Consider the following 24,599-nt stretch of genomic DNA (forward strand, 5'->3'; position numbering starts at 1 on the left):
GGGCTTTGGCCTCGCTCTAAGGACCTTTATGACTGGATCAATGACAACTGGACTCACCATTGCAAGGTTTGCTTCTGCTCAAAAGGATATTTTAAAGTTCTGTTCAATAGTCCTAAGCACTATGAAAAGGCCCTAGAAGAAGGTCCTTGGTTCATGGGTACAACAGGACTCTTCTTAACTCCATGGTTCTCAGATTTTGACCCAGCTTCTGCGGGCATCACCAAAGCCCCTGTCTGGGTCAGACTTCCAAACTTTCCAGCTCACCTGTGGCACACAGCAGTCTATAGGAGCATAGGCAGCACCTTGGGCAGCTTTTTAATGGGAGATTTCAAGCGGGAATTTCAAGGTCTCTACACATATGCTAGAATATGTGTGGAGCTAGATCTAATCTCAGAGCAAATCAATCTCAAGATCAATGACTCTGTCTGGACCCAGAACCTAGATTACGAAAACACTGCCTTCCGCTGCCACCACTGTCACCTAACAGGGCACCTACAGAATTCCTACCCATCACTGACTACAAAATCGAAAAAGGGCAACTTTGCAAAGACCAAACCCAAGCGTTGGACCCCTTGTTCTCTGCCGCCAGCAGTGAGCTCTGATTCCTCAAGCTCGGAAGATGAGGAGAGCGATTTAGAACCAAACCAAGCGCCTCAGACGATGGATCCGTCCACAGATACTCCTGCGCACACCACTGTCACAGCAATCTCCCAGAAACGCGTCCATGAGACCTCCTCTTCTGAATCAGATAAGGAGATCCCTTTGATGGAGAATTCTAGTCTTCAAGTTGTTTTAGCTCATTCTCCCCAAGATGGCTGGATAAAAGTCAATAAAAAGAAAGGGAAAAAACATCGTGTTGAGGTTTCTGCCCCTGTGGGGTAAAACTCAGTTTTTGCTCTCAAGTTTTTTGTTGTAGCTCCGTGATTGGTTCACTCCTTCTCTGGGACCGAGGTTGATAGTTTCATCATTTCCGGTCTGTCGGTTTCTTGTCTCTCATGATTGTACTATGTTTTACTCAATAGAAATAGTTTAATTTTACTGAGAAAAAAAAACATAAGTTTGAGTCTTATTGAAAATTTATAAATTTTGTAACTTTTGATTTTAAATATTTTTAGATAATGGGATTTTATATTTTTAGATAGCATAAGTTTAGTCTTATTGCAGAGTCATATCAAATATTATGGGTTACTTAATACTAGATGCCTATAAATCTTAAACCATCAATAATAAATCTATGGTGAAATCAAGATTATCTTAATTACTCTATAACCTAGTTAAGATTAGATCAACATGTCCCCTTTAAATGCAAAGCAACTTAATTTTCAAAATTCAATGTGATAGGTATTATCCTTATGTTGTCTTGCTTATTATATGAATTGTAGATGTTTGTAGTTCGGGAACATACTTTTGCACAGGGCTAAGTGTCTAGGTGTGCAAAAATTACCGCAGGTCTCTTTAGAACACTCGCTCTAGTGTGAGCAAGTTGCATTTGCAACTTAGCCTAAGTTAGACTTAAGAAAAATATGTAAGTATTATGTTGGTTTATTGATCTAAAGCAAAATAATTTTCTTTAATGATTATGTTTTAATCTCAGCATTTGATCTCAAGTTAGGTGAGATTCAATTTTAGCTATCAATTGCTTTGGAGATTAAAGTTATAGACTTAGCTCAATATAAAGTTATAAAAGCAAGGGTAGGGAGAACAAAAACACAAGATTGAGAGAGGTTTCTCGATGAGTGTGTTGGGTTTAAGGAAGGGGTAACAAGGAGATTTCAATCAATCAAGGAGGGTTGATAAGTTGGAGAAAATATTATAGGTTACCCAATACCATAGACTTATAAACCTTAAACCATCAAGAGTAAAATCATCCACAAATCAAGGTTTCCTTAATTATTGTATCACCTAGTTAAGATTAAACCAATAATTTTCCTTCAAATGCAAACCAAATCAATTTTCGAAATTCAATGTGATAGACATTATCACTATGTTGTCTTGTGTATTATATGAATTGTTGATGGCCGTAGCTTGGGCGGGTACTCCTGCACAGGCTTAAGTGTCTAAGCATGTAGAAGTCACCCAAGATCTCTTTAGAACATTTTCTCTAGTGTGAGAAAGTTGCATTTGTAACTTAGCCCAACTTCACCACATAAGTATTATGTTGGCTTATTGAGCTAAAGTAAAATAATTTAATTTAGTGACTATGTTTTAATCTTAGCCCTAGATCTCACACGAGCCAAGATCTAATCTCAATGGTTAATCACTTTGGAGATTAGGGTTAGGGATTTACCTCAATGTAAAGTTATAAAAGCAAGGCTAGGGAGAAGGATAAGACACCATACAACAAAACAATATTGAGATAGGCTTCTTAATGAATATGTTGGGTCTGAAGAAGGGGTGGCAATGAGATTTGGATCAACCAAGGAGTCTTGATTAGCTGGAGAAAATACTATGGGTTACCAATACCATAAATAATAAACCCATCACCAAATCAAGGTTGTCTTAATTACTCGATCACCTGGTTAATATTAAACCAAAATTTCCCATTTAAATGCAAACCAAATCAATTTTCAAAATTCTTTGTGATAGGTATTATCACTATGTTGTCTTGTTTATTATACAAATTGTTGATGTTTGTAGCTTAGGTGGATACATTTTTACAAGTCTAAGTTTCTAGGAATGAAGAAGTCGCCAAGATCCCCTTAGAATACCTACTCTAGTGTGAAAATTTTGCATTTGTAATGTACCTTAAGTTAAACTTAGGAAAAAAACAAGAGTATTATGTTGGTTTATTGAGCTAAAGTAAAATAATTTACATGTGTGATTATGTTTTAATCTCATCCTTTGATCTCAAGTGAGGTGAGATTTGATTTTGGCCAATCACGTTGGAAATTAGGGTTAGGGATTTAGCTCAATGTAAAGTTATAAAACATGGTTGGGGAAAAGGTGAAGAGACCATACAACAACACAAGATTGAAAGAGGTTTCCTAGCGAGTGTGTTGGGTCCGAAGAAGGGGTAGCAAGGAGATCCAAATCAACCTACGAGAGTTGATCAACTAGATCAGATCTAGTGTTGTATGTAATTCCTTAGTTGAACCATTTTCCCAAGAAGGGAGCCCAAGTAAGTTTAGAGCTTAATGAAGAACTCAGATTCGGGTGATTGACACTACAACAAAACCAGCGATTTGCGCCAGATTTAGCGCCAGATTTTAGTGCATTTTTTTTGTAATTGTGATGAGCAACCTGGCGCTAAATCTGGCTCTATTGTACAATTTTTAAAGCGCCCTTTTTTGCACCTGATTTTGCATCCTTTTTCACGCTAGATTTTGCATCATTTTTTACACCAAACTATGCATCATTTTTTGCGTCAAATTTTGAACCAAGATTTGCATCTTATTTTATGACAGGTTTTGCTTCTAGTTTTGTGTCATTTTTTGCATCTATTTTTCATTCTCTTTTGCTTCCTATTTTGTGTCATTCTTTGCTTCCATTTTTGCACCATCATTTGCATCAAGTTTACACTGTATTTTGAATCCAATTTAACGTCTTTTTATGCATCCATTTTGTGTCAGTTTTTGCATCTAGTCTTACGCCAGGTTTTGTATCTAGTCTTACACTAGTTTTTGCTTCTATTTTTGCACCAGCTTTGGTGCCTATCTTTGCACCATGTGTTGAATTTGATTTAGCACCAAATTTTGCATCCATTTTTGTGCCCATTTTTGCATCTTTTTTTGGACCATTTTTTACATCCACATTTACGTTTGATTTGTCTCCATTTTTCCCATCTCATTTTGCACCATATTTTGCGTCATTTGTTTCATCCAATTTTGCATCATTTTTAACACCTTCTCTTGCATCTAATGTTACATCATTTTGAGCATCCAAATTTGCATTTATATTTGCATCTTATGTTGAGTCATGTGTTGTGTCCACCTTTGCATCTTATTTTGTGTCTAATGGTACATTCAATTTAGAGCCATTTTTTACGTCTACTTTTGTATTTGTTTTTGCACCAAGTTTTGCATCCAATTTTAAGCTATTTTATGCCCCTTTTTGCACCATTTTTTTGTGTATACTTGTGTCCAATGTTGCACCATTATTTACACCGACTTTTTCATCCAATTTTGCATTTTTTTGGTGTCTAGTTTTACATCGTTTTCACCATCCAAATTTGCATCTTTTTTTGCCTCATTTTGTGTCCACATTTGCATATAATTTTGTGTCTGAGTTCGAGCCTAAATTTGCATGTGATTAGGAATCATTTTTTACATCCAATATGGCATCCTTGGTTTCACCTTTTTTCAGCCCCATTTTGCATCTTGTTTTATGTCTTTTCTTACATCTTTTTTTTTTCCTTTTTTGCACCCAAGTTTGCATCCCAAATTTACACCATTATTTGCATCATCATTTGGCATATTAATTTGTAACGTTTTTTGCTTCTTTTTAACGCTTAACTTTGCATCTTATTTTACATCTAGTTGTTGTCTTTTTTTGCATCTAATTTGGTGCCCATTTATGTGTCCTTGTTTTTGCCCAATTTGATATCCTTTTGTATGCCATGTTTTGTTCCCTTCTTTGTGTCAACTATTGCACAATTTTTCACTTCTAATTTAAAACACTTTGTATGTCAATTGTTTGCATTTTGTATTAATTTCTAGTTTAACATCCAATTTTACTTTCAATTTTGCATCCATGGTTACATCCGCATTTGACTTCTTATATAGAGTATATTTTTCTTTACATATATGACCCCCTTTATAGATTCATAGTGAAATATATGATAGTTTCTAAATATCATTAAAGCTGATATCACAATTCAAAATCATTTGTAAAGAAATTTAAGAGAAATTGACACATCCATCCAAAAAAATAACAATGTGTCATTAACAATTTTCAAAACATGTATAAAATAGCAACATAATACTAATAAAATCAGTATTATTTTTAATCAAAACAAGTAAAATTCAAATATGATTAATAAATCAAAATATTTCATGAATATCGTTATTCTACGATAAATTAACAACTTACATAAATCAAACTCATCGTATGATTACAAAATCAAAATGTCTCATTGATATAGGGTAAATTCACAACACCCATCTAAACATAACAATGTCATTCTACACAATAATTTCTTCATAAAAAACAATGCATGTGCATGCCTAGCTACCACCACCAAGATCATCCTCATGATCATCTTGACCATCCTCATTACTCTGATCCACATCATCACCAACACCGCAACTATCATCATCATCTCCTCCTTCACCACCATCATCCTCATCCTCATCCTCATCATCTCCTGATATATGTTGAACATAATTTGGATCATCGTCTTGGCAATCATTACCTATAGCATTCTGACAAAAAAAATCAATATTACATGTTAGTATTAATTACATAACACAACACATGTTTTTGTTATACAATGTTAACCATAAAACGAGGTAAGATACAATATCTAATAGTACTAAAAAATAAAATGAAAATATGGTTTAAAAGTATATTGGAAATCCAACTAAGATTACATACCATAGAGTCCATCCAAACAACAAATTCAACCCATCTCTTTTGCTGTAGCACCTCCTTTTCCAAATGATTTGGAGGTCTTCCATATTTTAGTTCCTATCAATCAGTAAATAGGGAGAAATTAGATAACAATGACTTTCTTCTAGTACAAAATTTATTAAAAAAATATCACATGTTTAATATACTTACAAAGGTTGTTATCAGTGCTTTTAAACCTTTCTGGCCACTACGATGAGTGACTTTTGTCTTGGTTAACCTCGCCTTGGATGCCTTGTCCTTAAACATAAACCAATTCAATTTATTTTCACACAAATACTTATAAGTATTAATACATTCTAAATAATGTTTAATGAAAAATTCAATACCTGAATTTTTATTTCATATATCTTATTTATAACATTTTAATGATTACAATAATACTCTTGTTACCAGATATTGTCAGAAGAAATCTTACAAGACCGCTACCTAAGAACATTGGACAGTTGAATGCATTAGTTAACATGTTTGAAGAATTCTATCTTCAAATCTAGATCCATCTCATGTGATTCCCGTATGTGGTATAAATTGTCTTGAAGGTACCTGCATCATTCGACACAAAGCTATTCAGCACAATCATTAACAAAAAACATCACAACTACACAATATGAACGGTGCATCAAAATTGGCATTCACACGTCTAAGGTCTTTTTGGCATATCTGGTGTGGGTATAAAAGGTTTCCATTAAATCTCGTAAGCCTTTTTAACTATTATAAATAAACCACTAAAGTAAAACAAACAAATCAGTTATAAGAACTGAAAAGAAAGCTTGAAAAAAAATTAACATTTTCTAAAAGGCAAACACTAGAACACACTTCCAAATACTTTTCCTAAAATACTTCTTCAACCTGGCATCAAATTTGAAGGGCATGGTCATATTTCAATATGAAGTCATACCATATTTTCAACCCTTCTATTTTGGCAAGTTAAAACTAATGTTCCACCAAGACTCCGGGATAGGGAGATGCATCTCTGGGGTGATGCACAGGGGGGGTGTGTGAGAGTACCCTCAAATTTTAGGTAAAATTAGGGGGCAGGGGGATATGGGGGTATATAATTTTTTTAATATATATATATATATATATATATATATATATATATATATTTCAATAATGAAAGCATAAATACATTGATCCGTACATGATTGAATTAAATAATGAAATACAGTGATCCATACTCATCATTCATACTAATACATACATCATTCATTCATACACCACGAGATTCAATAATGAACTAGATTGATCCATATTCATCATTCATTATTCAACATTCTAGAATCTAAATTGATTTAAAAATTAAATTTAAATTCGTGATTCTAGAATCTAATTAGTACTAACCAAAATAGACTATAGTAGATACTTAAGCCTGAAGATTGGAATAGTAAATTGATATAACTCAAACTCAAAAAAAGTAAAGAGTGAAAGTCAAAGAATCAGTCTAAGGTCATCCATATCTAAAGTCAAGACTCGAAAGTTAAAACTGACGATTAAAAATGGCCAATGAGCATTTTAGGAGTGCCATGGAGGAGGAGGTGCAACAGTTAACTGGTAAGTCAAATAGTGCTGCACAGCAAGCTGAGTAGACATAAGCTTGGTAACTCGAATGAGTGAGTTAGAGATTGCAAATTAGTTTAGGTTTTGATATTTGTTATGTGTTGTTCTTTTTAATTTTAATTTTTTTTATGGTTGTTTTATATTTTTTTTTAATTTCTATATTACAACAGTTACTAGAAAAAAAATTAAGCAGAACATGGGAAGGGGCAGAATTTAAAAACTATTCTAATCCATCAAAACAATCTGCTGCTCAATCTAATATTATCGGGTTAATCCTAATCATCAAGTTTAGCATCTAATGCTTATCACTATGTAGCAAAGTTGCCAGACTTGGTTGGGCTGGGACTTGGCAAGACTCAACGACTCAGCACAGACCCAGCAAAGAGAAAAAAACTCAAAACATGGTAAATTTTGAGCACAAACCAATCCATATAAGTTATAAAACCACAATCTATGCAGAATTTCAAAAGATTATCTCATAAAATACGATGACACAACATTTGACACTCGATATTTGTATGCAAAATAGTGAACTGAAATTCCACGATCAAATTCACAAATAGTACTCCATTCAGCTACATAACTCATAGTTTCATAACATAATTAGATAATCAAGGTAGACAATGTCTCCAAGTCCAATCTCAAGCCTCATTCATGACTACAAAGATGCCAAGAATAAGCCCTCAAGGAGTTAGCCAAAATCTCTAGACTGAAGCAATAATTGTGGTGCAAACGTATTTGGTGTTTCCATTAGAGATAATGAAACACTAAAGAGACCCTGAGTCTCTTCATCAATCCTGTAGGATGACATCCCATCCTACAGGCCTACTAGTATAAACTTTAAAAAAAATGCAAGTTGATAAACTAAACAGTAAAACCTGAATGTGTAATTGCCCACTTACCTGAACTTTGAATGCTGAGAGGGTGAGACAACTTTACTCAGCAGCTAGTGATCATTGATGATGCTAAAGCCTCCTTCAATTTCCCTCATAAATGATGATGAACTCAACCCGCTCACAGTGACAGCACACAGCACTCTTCTAAGGAAGAAATGGCTCTTAAAAATATATGGAATGATAAAGAATAAGGGGAGAAATGTCTTTATAAAGACTTCCTGCCCTCTCAAACACTTCATTTCCCTCCTAAAAATCACAAGTGTGGGGTATTTTTGGTCACTATCATTGGGTCAGCTAAGCCTAGGTCAAACTCCCGAATCTAGCAAGTCTGGCAAGACTCCGCTAAGCCAAAGGGGAGCCTGCCAGGGGAGTCACTAGGGAATACTCGGTCCAGAGCTGACTTGGCAAGACTCAGCCAGACTCAGCCAGACTCAGGAGACTGGGAAGAGTATGAAGCACTGCTATGTAGCCAAAGGATATATGCATTTTATGGTACTTGTCTACAACTAGATAAGCAAAATTGTTGGGCAATCCAAATAGAAGTCTTCTACATTTGCATAAATCTACAAGACATAACAAAGAGGACTGAACCATCTATCCAAAATGAACCAAGTAAAATACAAAACTTTGAGTCGACTCAGCCAATGCAACAATTTCATTATTTTGTAGATTCTTTTACTTTTACATAAAAAAAACTAGTTTGCATTGTTGTTTTTTTTTCTATGTGGTTCATGAACCCCGGAGATCGGTGACCGCTACATCCCCAAAATATTTGTACCAGGAAGATCCATCTGAAGTGACCACTTACTGCCTGCGCAACCACGGAGCCTAGCCTCGAGAGTGTTGACAGCATCGAACCCATGCCCTCTCAATAACAAAGCTGCTTTATTGACAAGACTCGACCAATTGAGCTAACCCTAGGGGCTTAGTTTGTATTGCTGTTACAGTAAGAAACAAAAATATTTATCACTTTCTGTGATTATATTACCAATTTTTTGCAACCAAAATATTGATGATGGTGCACAAAGCATTTTTTGTAAACTATGAAGTTAAGTTTAGTTGTGCAAAAGTTTGTAAAGAGCCTCTCAGAAGCCAATCCCTGCGAGCTGGAATCAACCAGGGCATTATCAAACTCATTCCTATGGCAAAAGACCTAGTGCTAAACACCACCTGGAGACCCATAACTCTTTTAAACACCTTTTAAAAAATCTTGGCCAAGGCATCTGCCTTGTGCATCAAGCATATTCTTCCAAAGATCATTCGCCTAGAACAAACAAGGTCTATTTGTGGGCAATATATCCTTGACAATTTCAATGCAGTCTTTAAAGGCATAGAATGTGCCCATCATACTAGCCTCAATGGCTTGTTTGTCAAAATAGACTTTGAGAAAACTTATGACCGGGTGAAGTGGTCCTTCATTCAGCAACAAGTGACAGCAAGGAGGCAATCAATCAGCAGCTCCACTGAAGGTTGAGCTGAGGAAGATAGCTCTTAATTGCCCAAAGCAGAACATGGCCCCCCTCAAAAGGGGTGCTTTTGGGCTTGGTGCTCTTGATTAAATGGTAGTTCCAAATCCTTATATATAATAGAGCCCAATGGAAACATCGCAATTCGCTCATTCCTGAAATCCTAAAAATTGTTATGTCTGATGCATTTTGAGTGGAATCTGAAATTTACTTTCTCCATATGAAATAAAATGAGGTCAGAACCACTCTCAAACATCCTAAGTCAATTAATAGGGCCCTAGGGTTGAATGTTGAGCTTTCCCACTCATAAATTATTGTTTCAAACAAAATTAAGGGGGAGCACCTAGCCCTTTTTTAGGGGAGCTGCCCAGAAGCACCCCTTTTGGGGAAACACATCCCCACAGTAGGGAAACGTTTCCCCCTGCGTCTCCCTAAAAGGGGGCGTGGGGAAACGTGTCCCTGAGCATCTTCCCATCCTAGGTGTGTGGGAAGCGTGGATACGTGCACCCCACCATAGGGGACACATCCTCATGGAACACTGGTTAAAATAAACTATTGTTTTCTTACAAAAGCAAAAAATGGATCAAAATTTTAACTATTTCGTATTTTATGTTTAGCACAATTGCAAGTCGTGTGGTAGTACTAAAATAGGATAGATAAACAGCAGTGTTTTTTATAATCACTACATAGTCGAATTCCTATCAATCTTATGTGGAAATGATGTAGCTTGAAGTATCTAAATGCAGTACCAAAGTAGAATTGATACCAATAACCAAACAAGGCAGTGACAACACAAACAAAATTTGTTGTAGCATCAAACTATAGAACTGTATTATCTAAATTTTTTCCTGGTAGCACTCTCATTTCCGTAAAATGTTTTTAATTCCAATGAACAAAGACTTGCCTGACTCGATAACGAAATTGTGTTCCTTTGACATCAAGGATTTAGAAAAGGATTTAGAAAAGAACCAATCATAGTAGAAGGATCATTACAGGATCTAAATACTAAAAAATAATCACCATAAAAGAACACTAAACATTAAAAGTTAAAACTAAAGATTGGAGTATCTAAAGAACAGAACCTAATTATTGACAAAAACTAGACATTAAATGAAGGATCGTGGGATCTATGACCCAGTGTCGATAAGAATACAAAATCAACTTCTGCATTCCCCTCATGACCCATCTGGATATGGACTTAAGGAGACCAGAACCAATCTTAATAGATTAATTACAGGATGTAACTGCACAAGCCTAGTACTCCATGAGTCTATCCCCCATCTGCTTATACTAGATATAAACAACACGTTTGTAGAAAGTTAGAAAAATACATTGTACAATCAGGTTGAACTCAATACAAATTCAATTGGACCTACAACACATTCCAGCCACAAAGCTGGAAAAAGCACAATAAAAATAAAAGCAAACATTGAATCTTATCACTGTTGTGGATTTTGTCCTTAGAATGACATGAGACATTCCAAATATGATGCCCAATCTGATATGTTGGCTCTTCTAGCATGGATGCAAAGAGAAAGCAATTACAGTACTTGATCTGTTTTTTATAATATAAGACTATATTTTGCTAAGAAAACAAAGGTATACAAAAAAGCCCACATGCATTACATATCGAATATCATTCCTTCGGGAAATCCCTAAAAGCCAAGTGTATGTGGAGACTAATATCAAAAGAGGACCTCTGGAATCAGATTCACATTCAGAGATATATTGAGCCCAATTCAGCAGAAGACTGGATTGGAAACCCAAACAAGTCAATCAACAATGCATCAATATTATTGAAAGTACTGACTATAACATTCCCTTTAATAGGCAGATTGCTGGCATGGAAGGTTTGCAATGAGGCTAAGGCGAAGATCAGTATAGACCCATGGATAAGCAGTGGAGCTGAGTACAAGCTGCCAGAAGCAGTGATAAACTCTCTTCAATCTAGACCAGGCAGCTGGACCAGGAAACTCCTCCATTTGCCAGCAGGATTGGAATAGCGCTGAACAGAGAGACAACTCAAAGGCCAAGAAAATATTCAATCAAAAGGATTTATAAACAAATCAAAAGTGTGCCATGCCTATATAAAAGACTCTGATGATGAACATGTCTGGTCTAAAATCTAGCCTTGGGGATTTACACTCCAAAGTTAGGATAAGAATCGTGTACCCTGGACAGACCAGAATGCACACTCTCATGGTGGAAGCACATCTGGATAAGAACCTTTCAAAAGTTCATTATTTACATGCAGTTGGCAATCTTAAATAGAGCACCCACATAGGAAGTTCTTAAGAGAAGAAATGGATCAAGTCCAAGCAAATGTATCATGTGTAAAAGAGTTGAAAAGAACATAGACCACTTACTGATATTTTGTCCTTAATAAAGGAAATCTGGATGGTTTGACAAGGATAAAGGACTGTGGACAAGGAGGTTATGCTGAAGAGTGCTCTAAAAAGTGGTAGCAAAACTCAGTCCTCAAAGGCCTTCCTCTAATAGTATCATGGGGAATCTAGAAAGATAGAAATGTTGAAATCTTTGAAGACAGGTATATAACTCTTTCAATGTGCCTTCCAAGGTCAGTCAATCTTCTCAAACTTCAAAGCTTTTTCATCAACCCCAACACAGAAAAAGTTGATTCGTGCTCCTATGGACAAATTTGGAACATGGGGATTACTTTGATGGAGCTAGTCAAGGTACCCCCCAAAAAAGGGAAGCCATACGCGTTCTCTATCTCAATAACTCTCACTGTATCAGATTTAACACAGATTTAGGTGAGGATCAAATAACTACACCGAGCTTATTTCCCTAACAATACTCTAAAAGCTAGCAGCCCACAGTGGCATTTAAAAAAATACCAGTGTTTGTTGGCTCATTGTTGCTAGATAGTGTACCCCAGATCATCTTCTACTAGGTTGGAGCACACATAGCAGATCTGGGCACCTTATATTACAACAACATTACACAAATCCATGCAGCATTAAATTCCAAACAGCATAATGATCTGTTGGTGAGAATGCAGCAATAAATAGACAGTAGGAGCACATCACAAATTTTACTATTCCAGCAATAAGGGCACACACATGCATGTATGGACCAGCCATAAAAAGAATAAGATAATTTTATCATTATACTTCAGGTTAAAGATAAAGTGCTAAAGTTAGATGAGTCAGTTCTGTTTTATTTTTCAGTCTTTCTGAATTCATTTTTTATCAGTTAGATAGAGCACAGATCCAGAGATCTAAGTAATATATCTATTTTTATAAACCCTAGGTGTCACTTATAAGAAAGAGTGAGAGTATGGATCTGTAATAGGGTTAGTTTCAGTTCTTACACAAAATCCTTTCTAGCAGATTTTTATTCAGCAGTATTGGAATAGTAGTAACAACTGTTTTTGACATTGATCTGTGTGTTCCAATGTATCTATTCCAACTATGTTTGTAGATTTTAGTGAGATTCAGATTGCAGTTTTGATTAGCCTTTAAATTTAGACAGTGTTAGTTTCCACTAGAAGAATAATCTGTTTACAATGAGTTAGACAAAAATTCATAATGGTATCAGAGAAAGGTTTGTTGAAACATTCTAAAAATCCTTGAATAGATAGTAGGACTGCTACCTATGAAAGGGAGCTGTCAGGAGGCTCCAGGGATCGGATGCTGTGATCCATGCTTGAGAAAAGCACAGTGAAGTTTCAAGTTGTCGGGTTCTTTGTTAGGCTGCTGATCTGTCTTAACTTTCGTTTAGGCGATATTCCAATGCAGTAGTATGGCTACAGTAAATCTCAAATACATGGACAGATTGGAAGGTCCCTCTTAACTTCATCCCAGGAAGTCTCAGGTAACCAGCCTGCATCCATCTTAACTACAGATCTTCCAAGCATTTGGCGGGATCAAATTTCTTTTCACTCTAAAAGAGGTTTGCACCTCAATAGATTTGATCCCTCTCGACACTCGATAGATCTGGAGTTAAGATGGATCTAGAGTGAGAAATTATTCTTACATAAGAATACCATTAGCAAAACCATGGGTTGTCAAAACCACCAAAATAAATTGACTATTTTACCTCAAGTTTATTTTAATTATTAATTTTATTTTTTATTTTATTTTTTTTTAATTTTATTTCATTTCCATTTTATGCAATTTGACTGAGTCAAAATGTTTACATATCAAGACACGACATTACAACATCTCTTCCATACCAGGCTGGTGAGCGCCTCTAGGCACAAAGATATTGTTGGAGTAGGATTTGTCTAACTTCATTGAGAAACTGGTTGTAGAGCCTCCCAAACCTGTGTAATTAGTAAATCATAAAAAGAAGATGGCCAAGGTCAAGTGAGTCATACTTGAATCTATGAAGGATCATTAGATCCCTCACATCACCAAAAAGACCACAATAAAGTACATGTTTGATGCTCTAGTCACTCTATCAGAGTGAGAACAACAAACAGAAGACATTCCTAAGAAATAAGCTTAATCCCTGCAAATGAGTAAAAGGATATTGTAGTTTCCTACTTAATGAATATTATTGATCTCCATGATCAGCTTGCAGCAATTGAGAGGAGGTGAAGGGTGAAAATCTAGTACTCATTGCATTAAATAGGTCCTGTTCTTTTTGGAAACTTTTTGGCTATGACATCTAGGCCAAAAAAAAGTTAAAACTTCCCATTTTGAAGAGGCTATGGAATGACTTCAACTAGAAGGAGCAGAATGTTGTCCCCATTAGTAAGACGAAGAAGGGCAACAAGAAAAGATGAACTAAGAAGGGTTAAAAAGGGAAGAAAGAGAAGCCAGGTTCTTGTAACCAGGGAAGGAAGGACTTGAGCCACATCAAGTGCTTCAAGTGTCAAATGTTTGGGCACTTCGCTTCCAATGTCATCAAAAGAAGGGGAAGGGAAAGCAACTTGTAAAGAGTACAAAAGCATCAGCTCAAGTGGATGAGCTTTCATCCAATCTCGAGATACACTTCTCAATGGTCTCATGCCTGTCATCTGACATCATGTCTGATGTGGACTGGTATGTGGACAGTGGAGCCTGCAAACATACAACCTCTAACAAGAGTACCTTTAGTATAACTTGGTGATGATGCCACATATCCAGTTGCAAGAGTGGGATCCATCAAGTGATATCCTTAAGCTTACTAAGTTAATGATGTTTTGTATGTACCTAGCTTAACTAAAAATCTCTTTCCAATTTCAGTGATGATAGATCCTACATATATGGCTAACTTTGAAGATCAACAAGTCCTCATCCTAAATTGCAAGGGAATCCTATAAGAACTTTAGGGTATGATAGTGACAACATGTGTGAGCTTTGACAAAAGAGACTAGGTCACTTGCACTAGTGAATGTTGCCAATCTTGAAAAACATGGTGTGGGCATTGCCAATCTTCAAGGCTGAGAAGAAAGGAGTGTGCAAAGGTTGTGCACTTGGCCAGCATGTAAAGGATGTTTTCCTGGCAGTAAACATAGGTCAAGAGGGGTTTCTGACCTAATCAACTCAAATGTATGTGGGCCCATCTCTTCAACTTCCTTATCAAGTAACATTTACTATGAATATTTTATTGATGATTCTTCTAGGAAGTCCTAGACTTAATTCACAAAAACCAAAGGAGTGTGAGCAGAGATACCAAGTTTGAAGAAAATGCAAGGTCCTCTAAGTCTCAAGAACCTCCAATAGTGACCATGGAGGCAGAAGAGATTGGTATCCCAAAAACAGATCTGCAGAAATAAAAAAGATCATGAAACGCACACTTAGATCAGCAAGCTTTTGGAAGTGCAAGGGGTGCCTCTTTACCTTCAAGTTCAGCTAGAAAGCCTAGATGGCTAATCTAGACATTAAAAGAGGCAACAGAGTAAGTTGGTGCTCCAACTACTTCCCTTCAAATAAGCCACCCTCCTAAAAAGTTCCCTAGTTATGTTGCACTGATATCTTTCATTATTGAAACAAAACCTTCTAGTAACGGCAGTAAGGAAGCAAGTACTGCAAAATGCCATGATGGAGGAATACATCTCCTCCTAAAGAATGATGCGTAGGAGATAGTGCCTAGACTAGTGGAGAAGTCAGTATTTGACTCTAGTTTTTCTTACAACAATCATGCATGGTTAAGCATGCACCAGATAGCAGCATATAAAACTGCAAAGCTCGGTTTGTGGCTGGACGGTTCTCCCATTAAAAAGGAGTTGACTATGAGGAGACTTTTGCTCTTGTTACTAAATATACCTCTATCAGATTTACTATGTCTTTCACAACAATCTTCCATTGGATTTTATATCAAATTTATGTAAAGACAACATTTCTTAATAGGTTGATTAAGGAGTTATATGAATAAACCAACCAAGAGGCTTTTAGGTGAATAGGCTTGAGACCCATGTTTACAAGTTGAAGTAGGCCCTTTATGAGTTGAAACAGGCACCATTTGCATGGCACTCCAAGATCGATGAGTAACTTTCAGATTTGGGTTTCACTGAGACAGATGCAGATTCTAATTTTTACAATTTGGTAGATCATTCTAATCTGCTTGTTTTAGTCCCATATGTAGACAATCTTACACTCACGGGAAGTTAAAAGGAATCCACAAACTGGTGCAGGGCAAAATTGGCAAGAGAATTTGTCATGACTTGAAGCACTACTTGTTGGCTCTAGGGGTGTAGCAAAGTGCAGGTGAAGTGTTCCTTGGACAGAAAAAGTATGTAATTGAAATTCTTAGAAGATTTCAAATGATGGACTGCAAACCCATGGCTACTCCAGTGTATGCAATTGAAATTCTGATGAGATTTCAAATGATGTACTGCAAACCCATGGCTACTCCCCTGTGGTAGTAAATCCATTGTACTTTGCTGATTCTAATTCAGATTTGATGAACATCTGTATACAGGGAATTGATAGGTTTCCTCATGTACTTAGTTAACACAAGGCCTAACATTTGTTTTGTAGTCAACACTTTCAGTACATGGTGCAGCCTAGGCAAGTTCATCAGGTTGCCACAAAACACAAGTTCTAATACTTGGAAGGGGGCAGTGCATTTTGCACTGAGATATGTTAGTGATGCAGCTTTTTATTCAATGATAATGGAATAGCATTAACAGGGGTTCTCGACAGTGATCTACATGTTCTGTGCATGTTTTCTAACTGTGTCCGTTTATAGGCTCAAACGACATTCAGATTACAGTTTCGATTAGCCTTTAAATTCAGACTGTGCTACTTTCCTGTAGGAGAAGAATCTGTTAAACAAGTGTTACTAAATTCATCAGTTGTTAGTAATTAATTGGATGAATGGCAGTAGTAGAAGATGAAATCAAACGTTCTGTCCGTTTTTATTTCAGAGTGCTTTGAACATGTCTACAAAGAATTAAATGGTGAAGCAGACACCTTGAGGAAGGAAGGACTACAGTTGGCTGAGGGTTCAAGGTTATGAAGTGAAATCAAGGATTGTCATATCTTACACGAACATATTTCTGCATCCTCGAATGGGGATTCTTATGACAGTCAGTATTCTGAAGATGATCCAAGTGCCTCAAAAGAAGAATTCTGAATTTTAGAGAAGTTACAGGACCCTTCAATCAATATCAATGCCTTCTTCAGGCTTAGCAAAGAATGTATATTTTCATTCTGATATTTCTCGAAGCTTAAAGCATTTACAGAATGTATCTCTTTATACTCGGATGAAATAAAAGATTAGAAAAATTGAGGGAAAATATATCAATATCAATCGATATGTAAGCCAATAAATGCGCCAAAAAAAAACAGATTGAAAAAATATGCCTGCTGTGAGTCTGTGAAAGCAAATATAAGCAGCACCTCTTCTGGAAAATGTGAAGCGGAAATACAAAACAAAAAAGACATCGTGATAAGAGAATATGGGTTGAGAGGGACAAAAGAAATCAAGGCTTAGACTCACCTCTATCCGATTGCATATGAGGATCTGAACCAGCCGCATCGGTTATCCAAAAATGCACCTTTGTCCGTGCACCGATCAAGTCAATCCGCCGCCTGGAAAGAAAAATAGCACAATGCAAATATTTGCAAATGCGTCTACCTGAAAAGGGGGCGCGGCGTAAGAGGCCCTCCTGAAACCCCTCGGAGAAGGATATATCTGCGGACCTGAAACCCTACATCCGATATAACAACCCATTTTAAGATATAAATATTTTAAAAAGTTAAAGAGCATTGTCGCCGACCCTGAAACCCTACATCGTATATAGAACTAGCATTTGCACAAACCGGTGCAACGTCATAGAAGTAGTGGGATATGGAAGTAGGTTTGTGCAACGTCATAGAAGTAGTGGGATATGGAAGTAAGTAAAAGTAATATTTTAGTAAAATGTTAAATATGTGTTGTATGAATTAATAATTTTATTATATAATTAATAAAAGAATTAATAGAGAAGGGTTATTATTTTAAAATTTAGGATATAATTATAAAAAAAATAATTGAGAGGAAATATTAGTTTTAAGATCAAAAAAAATTAATTAAAAAGAGCGATAAATTTTAGGTTTAATTCTAAAGCCTCAATGCGAAAGGATTATATTAGAACATCCTAAATTTTTTTTTTAAGAAAAATAGCGATTAAAACCTTTTCCAAATAAATTTTAAAGGTTTAAAGCATAAATATAATAAAAGCCGGCATATATATGTAAATAGTAATAAAGAGGTCGACCCCATAAAACTACCACGTTGCATATTGGGATCTCGCGAGTGGCGTTTTTGTTTTATTGTCCATGACCAAACTTCCGAAGCCTCTAACTTCCGACTTTATTTACACCATATCCATTCAATTTAATTATTTACACCATAACCATTGCAACTTTTAATGTCCATGACCAGACACACGTCTTTAAAACTTGTGATATGAAAGGTGTGACATGGCAACTGTGATATTATATTAAGGTGTGCTATGATGGAGCAGTCGAGTCTGCAACACGTATTGCAATCGGAGGTTTCAAAGTGACAAGGCTTCAAAAGTTGAGATATGGCGGATGTGATATTAATGGCCAAATGTGGAGAATTAATGGTTTTCGATAGAATAAACGCATTCATTATTACTAACGGTTTCTTGAGATTTCGCTCATAAAAGTCTTGGATTATTATGTAATTGGTTATTTGCTAAGTTATTCGCTTTGAATGTTAGTTACTCTCACCCTTGTGTTTCTCTTGACAAGTCAGTCCCAACAAGCATAATTCAACAAAAATGTCTTGGTCGACCAAACCCATGAAGAAACCTGTTGTTCAACAACAATCAGTTGCTCTTCCCCCTGAGTTTGCAGAATTGCTTGCATTATTTACCGATACCACATGCACCTCAAACACCGGAACATCTACCTGGGAGGCCACATATCAACTTTTCGAAGATGAAGAGCCGAGAGTCACAGAAAGAGTAGTCATAGCCGAAGATTCATACCCGGTTTCTGATACTACATATAGTGATCTGGCCAATTCATTCCTCCACAGAATTGTTGCTCAGCTGAACATCCTTCCTTACATGGATATGATCACATGTGTTGTTGACCATCTAAACATCGCTGACAGAAACTTTATGACCAAGAGGAACATAATCATCGGCTCTTTCACCAACAAAGATTCGACTCGAATGTACCAGTTGTCGGCAGCTCAGAAGAAATATGATATGACTTCATTGAGAAATTCATGAAGGAAAATCAGGATCAATCTGAAGTCATCAAAGGATGGAGAAGAGATGCTAGCAAGCACAAGCGAGAAAATAAGGGTATGCATTCTATAGCTTCTCTTGTCGGTCCATATTGTTATGTTGCCACTATGATATGTAGATTATTTGGTTATGTCAATACCCAAAAGTTTTCAGACCAGTGGGTACCCTTGATTGATGCAGCTATGTTATGGACTGGGGGACTGTTCTATCTAATAATTTAAGTATCCAAATCCTAGATTATAGGAAGAACTGTAGTTTTTTTATTCTAGAAAACATTGTTCCCCCATTTTACATGAGTGCCTATGTAATGGATGTTATTTTATTTACTTCTGATTTCCCATCCATGGGATGTAAATGGACCATACAGGACCCTATGTCTATCCACGTTTAACATAGTATTCTCCGGGAGTCAAAATATAGGAAAAAGAGCATCATTCCTTTGTTAATTCTCATACAGAATACAAATTAGATGCATGGTGTGAAGGAAAATGAAATTTACAGGTTTGTGGTTGAAATTTATTGGTGTATCTATACGTGTATCTATAAGTTGTATTTTCATAGTCCAGGGGTTGGGAATACACAATTCCCATCCACTTGAGCTCAATTTTATCTCGCAAAACTTCATTGGGATCTACCTAAACACATATGCAAACATAGGTGAAAATGCCTTTCAAAAGTCTTTCCCTGTCTACTTTGACGAATCTTCCAATAAAATTGCCCACTTTTTCTAAGAGATCTAGATGGGTAAAGTGAATGGGAAAACTGGGAATCTTACCCATACTAGAGTAGTCATCGGCAACATAGTGAGAGGATTGAAGTTGGGAAACCATGGCTTCACTAGAAGACCAACTCATCCCCAAAACCATGGACCTTGGTTAAGGATTTTTTTCTTATCCTCAAGACATTTGAAGATCACCACAAAAAAACATGGGTCTACATCCACCCAAACCGACGTTCATCCAATCCTATCATAATCGAACAGAAAAACGCTACTTTTTCAATAGAAAATGGGGAATAAAAGTATCACCCAAGGATAATGACCATCGCATCAAGCGCTCAATCATAGGGGAGGAGCAATAATTTGACAATCACACGTCCTTGATTTCTGTTGATTTAACTCTGAACGCTCACGTAATATTCTCTTGCTTGGCGAATTAAACACCACTGCATGGAATGGACAAGGATTGAGCCGAACCCTGGATGAAGCCCACTTCATTCTCATCTAAACACAAAACTATATATACGTCAAAGCTATTACAATAGATTCTGACTGTCAACACCTCGAGGTTCTGTTTATATGTGGCTACCTTTTATGGTTACTATTGAATGTGTGATTGGCAATAGTAATGGCAACTTAGGGCTGCCAAATTTCCTTCGATTCCCTCACTACATCCTAACACAAATAGTTGTTCAATGCCTTGGTTGTCTTTCAAAACTGGTAGGCAGCGTCTTCTTTGATATTTCTCGATGGTTTTAATTCCACTACAATCACAACTTTCATTTACATAAACTTCGTGTTTTCGCACGAGCGACGATTGTTCAAGGTGAAATGTCACTTGGATGGTTTAAATGTTGTTGACCCATCATAACTAACTAACGGATATGCCCATTACAATTTTATACCACCCCATTATCAATATCAATTATGCATGGGAACCAATTAAAGCAACTTTTCACATTAATTTTATATGAGCATGAGAACATGTGTTAACAAGCAGCCCATAAAGCCTCATTTTGAAAGCCATAGTCACTTAGAAGGAATTCCTCTTGTAGTAGCATCCTCCCTACTAAACTTTGCTAGTGCTAACATTAGAACCACCATTACAACAAGATATCTTTCTAGTGTTGACAACACCATTATAGTAAGATACCTCAAGAGAGACAGAAAATTTAAAAAGTATGATAGTAATACGTATCCAGAAGATGGTATTGAAACTAGTAATTGTTCACGAATCCATAAGATTGTAAGGTCATTCTCATTATCATAATCATTGTCATCATCATCACCATCATCCTTGTCATTGTTATTGCCATCATTACATTATCATCATAATCACCATTCATGCCATCATCATCATCATTATGGACATTGTTTGCAATTGTTCATAATTGTAGATGTTGTAAGAAATATCATCAACCCAAAAAATGTGATCAGTGCTAGAAAAGGGTTGTTTAGGACACATTGATATACGTAAGAGAAATAACAACTCTATTTTTGACAGATGATCGATGATGATCATCATCACCACCATTATCATCGTCATTGTCATTTTTATCATCCCCATCATCATCATTAATGTAATTTCTATCGACATTGTTGTAATCATGCATCATCATCATTCATGCCATTATTGTTTTTGATGATGACCTAGATGAAAATGATGATCATGACACCAAAGATAATGCTTATGATTATGACAATGACAACATCTAAAATTGGGAAGATTCGCCAACGTCATTAGCATCGTCATCATCATAATCATTGTCATTATCATCATTGTCATTGTAACCACTATCATCTTTATCATCATAATCACAATTCATGTCATCGCCATCATCTTCATTTTCATCATTGTCAATATTATTGACATTGTCATCAATTGTTCATAATTGTCAATGCCATAAGGAATATCATCAATGCAAAAAATATGATGAGTGTTGGAAAAGGGATGCAAAAGCGAACATAGAAATGGGGGCAACAATAGAAGTAAAATTGGATGAAAAGTGGATACAACATAAGTAGATGCACAACAACATGAAAAACCTAACACAAAAGTGGATGCAAAAGTAGATGCAGTTGTCAATGCAAACTTGGATGCAAACATGAAGGCAAAAGTGGAAGCAAACATGGGTCCAATGGTAGGTGTAAAACTTGGCACAAATTGTGGTGAAACAAATGTGGATGCAACAACGGAAACAAAAGTATATGCAAAAATGGAGATGAAACAAAAGTGGATGCAATAGGGGATGCAAACGTGGAAGCAAATGTGGTTGCAATGGTAGGCGCAAGATATGGTGCAACAAAAGTGGATGTAACAATAGACAAAAAATATGCAAAATAAGATGCAAAAATGGATGTAAAAGTGGAAGCAAACATTGATGCAACAGGCAAACAAAATTGGATGCAAAAAATGGATATAATGTAAGTAGATGCAAAAGTAGATACAAAACGAAATGCAAAACCCAATGCATAAACCTGACATAAAAGTGGATGCAGAAATAGATGCAATATTTGATGCAAAAGAGGATGTGAACATGGATGCAAAATTGGAAGCAAACGTGGATACAACAGTGAGTGCAAAACATGGTGCAAATTGTGGCATAACAAAAGTGGATGTAATGATAGATGCAAAAAAAGAATCAAAGTATGATGTAAATGAAGATGTAAAAAGGGATGCAAAAAGTGAAATTTAAAATGGGTGCAACAGTGGATGCAAAATTGTGTGCAAAAGTGGATGCAATAGAAGTCGATGCAAAAGTAGATGCAAAACGAGACACAAAACCCGATGCAAATCCCGGTCCAAAATTGGATACAAAAAGGGATGCAAAAATAGATGTAGTAGTTGATGAAAACCTAGACGCAAATGAGGATGCAAACGTGGATGCAAAATTATAATCAAAAGTGGGTGCAAAAGGAGGTGCCAAACTAGGCGCTAATTGTGGCACAAAAATATTAGATGCAATAGTGGGTACAATAATAGATGCAAAAGAGGATGTAAATATGGATGCCAAACAAGAGGGAAAAGTGGATGCAACAAAAGTAGATGCAACATTTTATGCAAAACTAGACACAAAACACGATGTAAAACTTGGCGCAAAAGGGATGCACAAATGGATGAAAAAATGGATGCAAAAAATGATTTAAAAAAGGATGCAAAAGTTGATGCAAGTGTAGGTGCAAAAAGTGGATGCAAATGAGGATGCAAAAGTATGTCAAACAAAATTAGGTGCCAAACTTGATGCAAAACCTGGTGTAAAAGATGACACAAAACTTGGCATAAAATTTGGTGCAAAACGTGGTGCAAAACCTATTGCAATACCTGGTGCTAAACTTGGTGTAAGATTTGGTGCAAAACTTGATGCAAATTTTGTGTCAAGTTTTGCACCATATTTGATAAATGGATGCAAATAGCACCAAAAATGGGCTCTAGATGCAAAAAAAGAAGTAAAAAGGGACGCTAATCGCTGGTTTTGTTGTAGTGTGAGATTAGTAATTTGTTTTTGTTGTAATTATTTTGGTTAATACCATAGCTAGATAATTTTGCTCGAAACAAATTACTTGATTGCTAAGGTAAGAAAAACTAATTACTTGATTCCACTTGATTGCAATTATACAAATGGATTCTTTTTTAAGGAGGCTGAATTAAATTCATTGTATAGAACCCTTGAGGGAATTTATTTCTAGAGGTCTGAAATGTTTTTGGATAAGTTCAAGAGACAAAAAAAATATTGTGGGGGGCTAAAATTGTTTCAAGGGACAAGTTAAAAAAAATGATGTGGTTGGGCTACTAGTCGAGGTTAGGGTTAGAATTTCAAAACAGACCCACTTGTCAAATTTGAAGGTGTTCACACCTCTTTGACTCATCTTCACAATGTCAAAGAAAGATCTTGACAATTTTATAAATTTTTAATTTTTAAACCATATTTGACAGGAAAATCAGTCCTTAACGGACAACTTGCCCGTCAAATTCCAACTTTGGGGTGGCCAACAACCTGCAGGTGTCAAACCTCTTGTCAAGGCCGACAGTCCAATTGGTAGGCACGCAGAAGGACATCAGGGTAGTTCGAGGAAGATGAACGCATGATCAAAGTGGCCAATAGTGTTGTTGAAGTCAGTTGGTTAGGCATCATGAGTCAGTCGAATCGGTTGAGAATTGGGACTAGTAGTGAAGCTAGCGGTGGCGACAACAGGCCAAACTCATCCGACAGCGAGGATGACAAAGAACGAAGGTAGGAAGGAGCCACCAGTAGCTCGTAGACAAGGTAGATGACACGCAAGTTGGGTCAGCTCTTGGGAGTTAGTCACCGCCAAGGTTTGTGAAAGAGTCATTTGAAGAGATCACAAAAAGGTGGACCACCTGGGCAGAGTAAGTGAGAAATTTTGGGGGAAATATCGATTTTTGATATTAACATGTAACATAGATGGATTGATGTAGATCTATTTTAATTATAGGTTTATTAATTTGTAAGGAATCAAATATTTTGAATTGTTATTTTTTATCATTATTTAAAATAAATTTAATTTCTAATTTTATTGATTTTAATTTATAGCTCACCATTTATATATATACGAATAAAAAACCTTTAAAAACAAATAAACAAATAAACCAATTTTCAATTATGTTATAAACTTCATTATACATAGCCAAAAATCAAAATACATGAAAAATGTAGAATTACATTTTATATTTATTTCTTTGGTTTTTTATATTCAATGTAAATGACTTAAAA

At 36.0% G+C, this 24,599-nt stretch overlaps 1 protein-coding gene across 3 annotated transcripts in view; it reads right to left on the reverse strand.

The window, feature by feature from the left end:
- Positions 1-5,001: 5,001 nt before the first annotated feature.
- Positions 5,002-24,599, reverse strand: part of LOC149162555 (uncharacterized) — a 45,377-nt gene continuing 25,779 nt past the window's right edge. The window contains exons 2-6 of one of the 3 annotated variants that reach the window (XM_089437313.1): positions 17,381-17,583; positions 5,984-6,108; positions 5,719-5,805; positions 5,533-5,625; positions 5,002-5,360 (exon numbers count right to left, since the gene is read on the reverse strand). In XM_089437313.1, coding sequence (XP_089293439.1) covers positions 5,163-5,360; positions 5,533-5,625; positions 5,719-5,805; positions 5,984-6,031 — 426 coding nt within the window. In that variant the 5' untranslated portion in view covers positions 6,032-6,108; positions 17,381-17,583 and the 3' untranslated portion in view covers positions 5,002-5,162. Of the gene's footprint in view, positions 5,361-5,532; positions 5,626-5,717; positions 5,806-5,983; positions 6,109-17,380; positions 17,584-24,599 lie in introns of those variants that run through there. The other 2 variants (XM_089437316.1, XR_016261935.1) reach the window with 2 other exon arrangements.

Source organism: Pinus tabuliformis, chromosome 5_2 (assembly GCF_031772625.1).
Source record: "Pinus tabuliformis cultivar Carrire ecotype Pingquan chromosome 5_2, CPIR1, whole genome shotgun sequence".
NCBI lineage: Eukaryota > Viridiplantae > Streptophyta > Pinopsida > Pinales > Pinaceae > Pinus > Pinus tabuliformis.